We start from the raw sequence: 11,672 nt of genomic DNA on the forward strand, positions 1-11,672 counted from the left end.
GGAGGGGAGAGGATGGTAAGATGGAATAACTTGTCAGGAGGGGCGAGTTCACCACAGAGCGGGTATGAGGAGTGTGAGAGCGGTCTGCAGCCGAGCTCAGAAAACTCGCAGGCCTCGGTTTTAGGTGAATGCCGAGCGGTGGCAACGTCTAATTAAATGATTAAATTATCCCATCATGCTGAAGTGCAGAGTTTTGATTGCAGAGTAAACTAACAGTACAAGCTAGTGACAAATTTATAGCCTCAGCAGTGTGAGGAGTGTTTTCTCAGAAACATAAAATAATCATGTGGTACACTGGTCGTCATCCATTACCAAAATCCCTGTTTAAATAAATTCCATTTAACAGCCACTCTGGGTTTTAAAGCACATGTACACTTGTACGAGTTCATACAGTCACTCAATGTAAAATTAGAAAAACCGCCTATTCTTAAAAAGACACAAAATATGTACAAATAATTGACAAAAAAATGTAGATTAGGTTTTTAAAATGTAAGCGAGTAACTGGCACCACGCAGCCGCCTGGGGGCCGGACATATGGGACGACTGGGACGGAATAAATAATTCAGGTGAACACGACCTAAAATCTCCTCTCATCAATTAAGCATCAAAGTTCAATCTGGGTCTTGGACGCGAAACAATCCCGGCTAAAGGTCCACTTACTTCCTTTTTTCCCCAGGCTTTAAATCACAGCTGTTAAGACACAGGTTATCAAAACCATCTCCACGACAACTGAGCAAAATCCGCCCAGCTGATGAAGACCGTGTTATACAGCTGAAAGCTCTGGAAAAATTAATTAAAAGATTAATTTGCCACACTACTCGTTAATGCTTTCTTAATTTACCACATAGTTTCCAAACATCCTTAAAGGAACAGTTCAACAATTTAAATAAAAACCACACATTACACAAACTCATTTTGCTTCCTTCCCTTTTCTAAATGTCTGAAAATCTAAATTCATATGAAAAATGTCATAAAAATCCCAGAGCTTCCCTTTAATGTCAACAATAATATAATATACTTTGTAATATGATATATATAATATAATAAAGAGCCTTATCAAACAATTTCCCCAAAATGTTCCTATTCCTTTAAGCGTCCATTCTCTCTGTCTCTATAAGAGGAGTCTGGTTGTGAAAAGCAGCAGCCTCACATTATCTCCAGCTCAGCGAAGGAGTATCATGTGATATTCTACTGTACAAACAGCAAAGACCAGCTCAGACCAGACTCCGACACCAAGAACTGGTCTGATAAACACAAACACAAACACATCAATACAGGAAACCGACTCCAGTGACATAACGATACCTGCTGATGTCGGACTGTTTCCCCCCAGTAACCAGCGGTGTTGTTTGCTTTGCTCAGCTGCCAATCAATTCACAGCAGCGGGTTAAGGGTCACAGCCCGCATTAGGACGGGGCCGCCCACTCTCTGCAGGGAGCATTTCCTGTGGTAGTCTGCATGCTGCTGCCAGTGGGAGGTCAAACACCAAGGGGCTAAAGGTCAAACAGGGTGTATGTATTAAGGAAATTAGTTTCTCCCACTCAGACTCCAAATATGCAAATGACCCGTTTGGAAGTAACTGAATTTTACCTTTTAACCTGCTCGTTCTCTATCGCGGTTTCGACTTCAGTATATGGAACAACATCAACAGCACAGAAGATATTTGACCTTAAACAACTTTATCCTTCATGAGAACGGTACATTCATGAATGACGGGCATGTGGGAGTTATTTCTGAAGCCATAACATAAGAGATGCCTGAAGTCTACACAAGAAATTCCTCACATTTTCAGCCTTGAAAGCAGAAATACGCCGCTAACCGCTAACTCATTTAGCACCTACTCATCGTTAACTTAGAGGCAACGATGAGGGAAACAAGTGAGCTGAAGAAGACCACTTGTAATTAGCTGTATTCTGTTCAAACTGTCTACACATTCATAATTTTCAGTCTGTTTTACAAACATTTTTACCACATCTTACCCTGTTTATGATGTATTTCTTATAGCTAATCTTAATCTACGACCCGTTGACACTTACAAACAGTGGTGTGCACAATTACTAAATTGCAAAAAAAAGTAGAGCACAGTTCATTTAAAGCACATTAAAAAACAAAAACATCTTTAAAATCTGCAATAACACACAGTAGCATGTGTAAATCAGACATTTGCTGTCCTTTTAGCCAAGTTTTGGTCTCCATCTCCCCCCATCAGTGACTGTGATTCGGTTACACATCGTTCTGTACTCAAAAGTTAAGTCAGAAATTGTTACCAGTCAATACCAATTGTCAATATAAAAAATATCGATTAGTGCAGCTCTCCTGTGCAATCCTTAAAAAGCTCAAAAATATCTTCACCATTGTTTGATGGGTGAAATATTTTTCTCAAGAGTGTGATATTCCTGTGCAGCTTTGCGTCTGACTCATACCAGACGCCCGCGGCTTCTCAACAGCCGACGAACGAAGTGCAAATACCTGAAACAGCGGGGAGACAGTCAAATTACAAATCAGCAGCATGTGTAGCTAACACGGTTTACGCAATCTCTATCGACCTGGGACGCAGCGATCGATCTGTCAGTCAGTTTGTGAATGACACGACCCGCCGAACTTCTGCTTTGGTTGTTGAGAAAAAAGAAAGCAACTGACAATATTTTCCTTTAAAAACCTGAGCGATCTGATTTAGAAGCTTGAAATATTTGGCTGATGGAATAAGATGTCTTTTAGATCGACCGACATTACATTAAATCATCATTCAGTAAAAAAATAAAAAGTTCTCCACTGAAGAGATTCCTGCTGTAAAACAAAGTGCTTCATAATGTTCATCACCGTCACCTCCGGCTAAGCCCAGGGTCCCCAGGCTCCCGTGGGGCCCGGGTCACACCTGGGGTCTTCATCTGGGAAGTTTATGGGCAAAGCGTTTTTCTGGTGGTGGCGGAGCCGACTGAGGAGATGATCCACCACTGTGGGGAACAGAGCAGACACTTCCACCTTCTCCTCTGGATCCTTTTCTATGTTAAACAGCATCACGGACTTCAGTGGGTCGCGCTCGGAGGGACTCGACTCGGAGCCGTTGTGGCCGGGCCGCGGGAACCAGACGTCGCAACCTGGAGGAGACAAGATGGAGGACATGAGTATTTTCATTTTATGCTTCTTTATGCTTTGACTCAACTGCATATTGTGTTTACTACTGCACTACATTTACGTTTCACATGAACATTTTATAATAAAAGAAAAACACATGATGAGCCTGGGTCACCTCACTCCACAACTTTCCTGTTTCTCTCTCCTCCAACTATGATTGTAATAAAGGCCTGAAAAACAACTTATAATGAGCTTATAAAAAATAAATAAAAAAACATTTTTAGCTTGTGACCTCTTACCAAAAAAAATGTTGGGGCTCCTTGTTTATAAAACGTAAAAAAAATAATGAAAAGAGACCAAAGTGACATCTTGAAAAACAGGTTTTGACCGGCCAACAGTCCAAAGATATTTCAGTAACTGTCATACGACATAAAGACAAGCAGCAAATCTTCACATATGAGAATCTGGAACCAGCAAATGTTTGGTACTTTTGCTTTGATTATCAAAATAGCTGCTGATTGATCAACTTCTAAACTTCTCAGGAGGTCTCATTAAAATAACCGACTGAGGCACAAAGACGTGAAACTGAAAATATTTCCTCTCCCATTAATCACCTCACAACCTCTCAGATTCTTCCTGTCTCTGTTGATACTTTAAGTACTTTCAATTAAGTAGGAAAGGAGCGTTTTTTCCAATAACATATAGGTACTTTTACTCAAGGACTTCGTCACCGCTGATGAGCAGAGATAAGACGTCAGTGTGTGTCTGTTGCATACATGTGCTTGATTTTCCACTTCCACTTTAGACTAAACATGTCATTATGGGCGACAGAAGATACTGACCTGGGTAGCCAGTCAGCAGCTTCCAGTTTGAGGATCGAATGGCGGCGTGAATGGACACATTGAAGCCGGAGTTGGCCCGGGAGTCTCCGCTGACCACCTGAGCCAAAGTTAACCGACGCTCCCTGCCAGGGCCTGACAGAGAGCACAGGACAGAGCTGATCATGGAGGTCATCCATATTTAAAAAATAAAATAGAATCTGCTGATTAAGGCGATACAGGACGCCCTGTGTAAACGATACCAGTTGGTAGACTGGCACCAAATCTGAGCGCATACCTGGAAATTACAGTCAGTATCAAGTGAAAACAAATACATGAGGATGAAAGACTTCATTTTGTGCTGCCAAATCAGCAGAGAAACAGCTGGAATTAAGTGGTTTAAAAAATTGCTGAAAACAAAAAAAACACATTCAAAACAATCCTTCACTTTTAAGACCAGAAGTTGTTTTACATGTGAATTTCCTCAAACACGTGGGTTGGAAGAATGTGACAAATACGGCGGTAATGTGGTCGACTCAGCACCGGTCTCCGATGTCTGCCAAGCACAATGAATAATTTGCCCGTTGCTGCAGTTGGGCAGACTTGAAGACAGTAAGCAAAGGAGGAACAAGGGTCACAGTTACCAATTGGCATGATTTTACCCGTTTCACAAGGCGAGAGTAAATAATTCATCCTTGTTCTGATGGTGTCCAGAAATCTCCGCCGCCTCCTGCCACGAGCTATTTCTGTTCTTACGGAAAATGTCTCCCAGAAGTCGAGCACACATGTCTACGTTTGGCCTTGCGAGTATTCTCAGGTTCACGCAAGCGCTTGACCCCGACAATGTGGTCCTGATTAGCTCAGATTTGCGAAGTGATTTCGGCCTCCTGTCGCTGTCAAAAACAAGTATTGCCTCACATTCTTTGCATATAGACAAATGTTCCAATGTTGGAGCTGGTTTTTTTATAGACTCGATTCCACCACAGCGACATGTCGGGAGAATTAAATCACTTCCGATCTCAGGGGTTTTTTTTTTTTTGCGACCACATGATAAAAAGCTGCGACGTTGAATTCGTCACTGATGATTGCACAAATCACATGTGGGAATCTAAATTGCTCTCACATGCATTAGGCCCGGCAACGCGATCCCTGAACCAGATTCAGTCTCAAATCCTTACATAAGAACGGGGTGTCGACATGGCGCCAGATTCAGGTGTTCACACTGTTAACGTTAGCCGGCGGGATGACGGATGATTTGGGCTCTGCAAACATCAGGGTTTGATTTATTTCGGGGGTTCCTCTTCCACTCTTGCTTCTTTAAGGAAAGGGGCTTCAATCCCCAACAGACGCTCCGTCCATTTCTCACCCTCTCCTCAGAGCAGGCCTCGCTCATCTGGACCCGCAGCAGGAGGATCCACAAAAACGAGAGAGAAAGGGGGGAGGAACAGTGGGAAGAGACCCTGAGAGAGCAGGGAAATTGCTAGAAGGAGAGCGGAGGAGTGCGGAGGGGAAATTTGGGGGTGATTTAAGGTTTGGGGCAAGTCCAGGGTGTCTCTCTCTCTCTCTCTCGACAAGCGAGAACTTCAGAGACCCCTCTGTGACCCATTTTAGTTAGGATCCCTCTTCTCACACTGAGCGAGGGGCAGAGATGAGGGATTTCGAAAAAGCGACTTGAAAGGAGAAAGTATGTAAAAGAAAAAAAAAAGGGGGGGACTCTGTCTTTTTATGAGCTAAATAGAGAAAACCCAAAGAAGGAACGTGGAGAGCGAGTTTCCAAAGAGAGGCCGGGTTAATAGGAAAGAGGGGAAAGAAAGAAGAGAGGAATGCGCTGAAGGAGGCTGGTTGTCACTGTGGTGGTTGACAATAAAGATTCAAACATAAAACACAAGGGCGAGGGCTTGTAAAGCAGCAGTGTTGTTTTCACTGGGTCCTCTTATCATACGAATGATTTACATGGTAATGACCAGGAGTAAACTTTGAGGAGAATTTGAGGACCACTGGCTTAAGCTGAATAAACAGTCGGGTCTCAGAGACGCGATAAATCGGTGACCGGACTTTCCAAAGACTTATTCATCAAACAGAGGCTCTGGATTTATTTCCAGTAGGTCTCGGCCACTTCTCAGACATTAGAGGAAAGAGAAAGTAAATTTGCATTAATTCAGTTTCATTTTCATCACAGTTTACTGGTACTGACAGCAGTTTAACCCTGTTTTAGCTTCTTTCAGCTCTTTGTTTTTGGTTTTACAGCCTGAACCTTTAATGTTTTAGTTTTAAAATACACTAAGCTTCCCGTCCACATTACTGCAGAGTTTTTGAGCACCTAAAACTGAGACTTTTGAAACGCTGCCGGCTTTGTTTTAGTTTGAACAGTTATGTGAGTTGCAGTCTGGACGGGGGAAAAACTGAGACCTTTGGAAACGATGACGTAGCAGCTGCTCGTAGTATTTTCTGCAACTTATCAACTGCAGAATCGACAATCTGCTTCCTGTTTACACCGGTTTGCACGTCGAACTAACATCACACACACAAAATTAGCCAGAAAGAGCCAGATATTTCCCTCCGGGGATGGTGGAGACCAAAAACAGAGATAAAAGGAGGGTTAATAGTTCAACTTATATTCACCAGGCGGCTCCAAATGAACGATTACTTTCCCCTGTGTCTTCTGGATGTGCAGACAGGCAACTGTCGCCTCAATATCAACCTCATAAGAGGATCGTATGACTGTACTAATGCAAGCCTGCAAGCGAGTATCTCCCCCCGATCCCACCCTGTCGAGTAGCTTTGAAAACCCCGCCCCCGACACCTCTCCTATGTTGGATTACAAAGGTCCCAATAAGATTTCTGTTGTGACTTTCACCTTTCACAGAACCTTTACAGTGGATCAAAAGCTACACATCCACTGTGAAACATTTCAGTACAAAAATGTACTCCTCCTATACCTCTGCTATTTTTAAATGTACAACCAACGTGCAGGATCCTCCACAAAGTCAGAAATAGTGGCCTCAGAGCAGGAGCCCGCTACCTCCTCAGAGATGGCAGTGGGTTTGGTTCACCTAATATTACGTGGTGTAGACAAGTATGAGACCACTTTGTCTCATAGTGAAGAAAAAAAAAAAAAGGCAGTCACAAGACACATTTCCTGGAAACCTCCCTGCAATCACAGTTTAAACTGGACACACACACACACACACACACACACACAGACACACACCCTGCCCTCAAACGTCAACAAGCTCAGATTTCAACAGTGTTGACTGACCACGGCTTCACCAGTGACTGATTACATCATCAACCTTGTGTTATCAGCGTTCCTCAGATGAAAAAACAAAAACACAGTTTTCTGTGATACAGTAGTCACAAAACAACAAAACAAAAATGTGAGAACAAAATAACTTTCAATGATAAGATAAATGTTCTTAAACAATTCACCTAACCTTTGTATAGAAGGGGAAGAAGTTTCATTTTAATTAGAGACTCTATTGGACATCCACTGACGATTGGCTAGAAACCATGTGAGATCAGCCACAAACAGAATCACCACACACACACACATTTTTTTCAGACACTCATAATAAACATAACGTGGGTTTCTAATAGGTTAATGTGAGTTCAGTCAAATGTTATGCAACGTGCTATTCTTAGGGCCCCAGTCTGTTTTAACTTGCGTCAATTGGATTCACGATGTCTTGCTGTTTGTGAATACCGGCGTCTAACAATGAAGCCTTGATACTTGCTGGGAAAAGAGAGAGAGACAACAACATGAGAAAAGAAGAACACAAGTCCCACAATGCCCCGAGACGAGGAGAGGGAACACAAGGTTTCCATCACCTCAACATCCTTTATCAAATTGTCGCCTTCACTGGAAGATGAAATTACGGTTTAGGAGATTTGCACGTGTCTTTACAGGTTTCCTCCCACAGTCCAAAAACATGCAGTTTAGGTCAACTGGTGACTTTAAATTGCCTCTAGGAGTGAAAAGGCTGTCTGTTTATATTTGGGAGGCTCCGGCCCCCCAGCGTCCATCTATACATAGATAATGGGTAGATGGATGGGATTTAAACTAGTGGTTTCCAACTTAGTGAGAGGTCACCAGATATTTAAAAGGGACGCCGTCTACAGTCAGGATGATCATTAAAGTCAGTGAGCTTCATCCTCTGGGAACCACGAATGTCTGGACAAATTTCATGCCGATCCATTTAAAATAAAATAAGAACACTCTCACACAGTCCGCGACTTTTGGATGTCTGTACATCCAATAACTGAAGAAACATTTCACTCAAAAGCGCAGACGACAACGTGGCGGTGCCGCTAGAGGAAAAGTCGGGAGATCACGAAGGTCATTGGGATTCATCCTCTGGGAAACATGAACGTCATCACAAAATGTGGTGGAAATTCATCAAGGAAATTTGGAGATATTTCCCAGGATATGATGAAAACTAGGACCTGATGGTGGCCCCAGGAAAAGTCAGAGGATCACCAGAGTCATTGGGATTCATCCTCTGGGAAACATCAACGTCTTCACAAAATTTCACGCCAATCCATCCCATAGGTGTTGAGATATTTCAGTCTGGACCAAAAAGAGGCTCCATAACCTCATATCTAGATTTGAAATCTGCAATTTCTCTAAACAAGTGACACATTTGGTGGAATCTGGGGATGGTTTTTGTTCACTTCCTGTATTTCATGTGCAGTTTTGAAACACATAAACACAAGACTCGTTATCAAGCCCAGGACACAAACTAGGTTTCCAAGAGCAAGTTGATTTACATAAAGAAGTGAAATGATCTCAGACTATTGGCAGGATTTTGCTGCTCTGAATATGTTTAACAGTGAAGTGATGGGATCTCTGCAGCTCGGGTCGGCCAATGTTTGTGTTTCACAAGCTCCTATTTCAAAATCCATGTCAAAATTCTCTCTTCACCAGGTCTGGATGAGAGCATATACACTCTACATAAATACACACTCAAAACAACACAGGGCAGTCAGAGGTTTCCACTTTTTCCAAAGAAGAGCTTCTTAGTTCTTAATCTTATACGCAGAGCTGAGAGGAATCATCTTTTTTCAAGCAAAAAATGCCAAATATTCTCTCGCTGCAGCTTCTGGAGTTGTTTCTTTTCACTGTTTAATATCATTGTAACCTGATAATCTTTGAGTTTCGGCCTGTTGGTTGGAAAAATAAGACGTCTTTTTGGGCTTTGTTGCGATGGACATTCCTTAAAAATTGCACGACATTTCACAGCCTAAAACATTAACTGATTAATTGAGAAATAATATGCAAATTATATGCTATGATCCTGCTCATGTGTTGTGATGTGATGTGCAGTGAAAACGTGAACTTACACGGAGCGATATCATTGTACAGAGGGTCGATGTTGTGCAGCAGCTCCACTCTGGGTGAGGCGAACCCTTTGCTGTAACATAAAGGCAGAGTTAGTCTTAAACATATGGATACACAACCAACACACACACACACACACACACACACACACACACACACACACACACACACACACACACACACACAATGATGTCTGACTCATGCACTGTAAAATCCACTGGGATCTGTAAATCTGAACCAGCTGGCCGATGTTCACCAGGCGGTCATGTGCTCTGACCGCACTCCCACCACAGAGAAAACGCACCGCTCTCGCTGACCACAGTGTCTGATAACACAACTAAAATAACTCTCGCTTTCTGCCGCCTGCCCTTCTGTTCTGGTTTCATTAGGCTTTTTTATTTCCACCGATCGAGCTGTCAGGCCGCTGCTTTCTGTAACGGGCAGGGAGGATAAACACAAAATGAAACAAACAAACGGCAGTTTGTGTTCCCCCCATGTTGTTGTGTCGCTCACACGGCAACGGCAACGCCAGCAGCCAGCGGTCAGCTGATTTGCGTCAGCCAATGGAGTCAAGTGGAGGCTGTGAGTAGTAGTTTGTGGTCCAGGCTAAGCCTTGATTTTCTGCTGGGGCTCTGCTGCAGCCCTCAATTTCACCTCCTTCATTGTGTCCACATTTAGTTTACAAATATAATGTGTCAGTCAAACGGGACTCACTGACAGCTGGTGTGATGATCCCTGCACAAACTAACATGTACAAACTGACTTCAGCTCTCCGAAACATAGAAATACAACTACACACGGTTCAATATATCACACGTACAGTAATTACAACATCCCAGGATTGTCAAAACATGAAAGGATTCGCAGCAAAAACGAATTAGCTGATCCAAAAGCAGGGTTTGATAGAGGCGGAGGTGTGGGATGGAGAGGGGATAGGGGAAAAAAACAAGAGGGATGGAGGGACTACTGATTTGTGTGAGAATGACTGATGGAATTTCCTTCTCTTTGAGCTCCCATTGCCACAGTAACAAAGGGCTTATTGAAGGAGCAGGAGCTCCTACAAGAAAAAGACGCTGGGTCAGGGAGACAGGCAAGAGGGAGTTGGAGCGAGGAGCGTGTTGGGGGGGGGGGGGGGGGGGGGGCACATAGAGAGGGCAGGCTGTCAAACTGGAGAGCTGGTATCGCTCACGCTGTAAACGCAGGACACAGGCCAAACCTGCCACCCAAGAAACACTCCCAGCTGCGAGTTCAAAGTCCCCGGCTCTGTGAAAAAACCTCCGGCCCCGGCTCACCTGATTGTGTTCCAGACGTCGAATCCGTCCAGGGGCTTTGTGGTGTTGGTGCTCTCGCCTGCCAGGCCAACGAACGTCGGCAGCCAATCAGAGACGTGGATCAGTTCGCGGCTGACGGTTCCGGGTCGTTCGAGTAGCGGGCCAGCGACAAATCCGACTCCCCGAACCCCACCTTCCCACAGTGACCACTTCCTGCCTCGCAGTGGCCAGTTACTGCCGCCGGTCAGTGTCTGACCTCCGTTATCTGTCAAACAACCAGAAGACAGACACTAGATAAGACATTTTGAATCAGAAAATATAAAGATAAAGGCTTAAAGAGAGTGTGTAAGAGTCTAAGGCCACGCTAGTCCCGCCTACATCATCTTCTGGGGACCATGAACGCTTCTACAAGATTTCATGACAATCCATCCAGCAGTTGTTGAGTCATTTCACTTGATAATTAAAACATTGACCTGCTTGTGGAACTGGATGAAACAATCAGAGGATCACCAAAGTCATTACGCTTCATCCTCTGGGGACCATGAACAGCTGATAAAAACTTTTACGGCAATCCTACACAAGAGTTGGCGAGATATATTAATAAAAAAACAGATATCTTCACATCATGGTGGCACTAGGGGAAAAGCAGGGGCTCACCAAAGTCGGTATGTTTCATCTGCTGGGGACCAAGAATGCCTTTACAAAAACTTCATGGCAATCCATCCAGCAGTTGTTGAGATACTGGACCACAGTGCTGGACTGACTGACACCGCCAACACACACTTAGCGAGGATAAAAACAAATGATCTAAGACATTAAACAAATCCAGCGATGTTCATCCATCTGTCTCCCCTGCTGGACAAAAACTCCTGCACAGCGTCCAACCATTACACAAGTGCGCGCGCACGCGCACACACACACACACACACACACACACACACACACACACACACACACACACAGGCAGTTAGACCGACTGTCATCATCCCAGTCAGCCAGTCCAGTATAAACACACTTGACCAATCGCATCCAGCCAGGGCTCCCCTTTCAGCGGCGGAGTGTCATGCAAGTCCAGGAAGTAGTCTGTGTCAATTCCCGAACTGTTCTGGAAAAGACCGTCTGCTCCTTAATGCCTTTCCAAGCTGCTCCGGCTCTCTGCAGGCCAATACC

General features: G+C 43.9%; 1 protein-coding gene across 1 annotated transcript in view; it reads right to left on the reverse strand.

Moving 5' to 3' along the window:
* Window positions 1–1,662: 1,662 nt before the first annotated feature.
* The window catches only part of arsb (arylsulfatase B), a 14,732-nt gene continuing 4,722 nt past the window's right edge, over window positions 1,663–11,672 (reverse strand). The window contains exons 5-8 of the mRNA XM_023422273.2: window positions 10,524–10,767; window positions 9,234–9,304; window positions 3,918–4,049; window positions 1,663–3,098 (exon numbers count right to left, since the gene is read on the reverse strand). Of these exons, the coding sequence (XP_023278041.1) occupies window positions 2,833–3,098; window positions 3,918–4,049; window positions 9,234–9,304; window positions 10,524–10,767 (713 nt within the window). The 3' untranslated portion in view covers window positions 1,663–2,832. The remainder of the gene's footprint in view (window positions 3,099–3,917; window positions 4,050–9,233; window positions 9,305–10,523; window positions 10,768–11,672) is intronic.

This window comes from Seriola lalandi, unplaced genomic scaffold, assembly GCF_002814215.2.
Source record: "Seriola lalandi dorsalis isolate HSWRI2012SDOR001 ecotype SW California unplaced genomic scaffold, Sedor1 jcf7180002054680, whole genome shotgun sequence".
Lineage (NCBI taxonomy): Eukaryota > Metazoa > Chordata > Actinopteri > Carangiformes > Carangidae > Seriola > Seriola lalandi.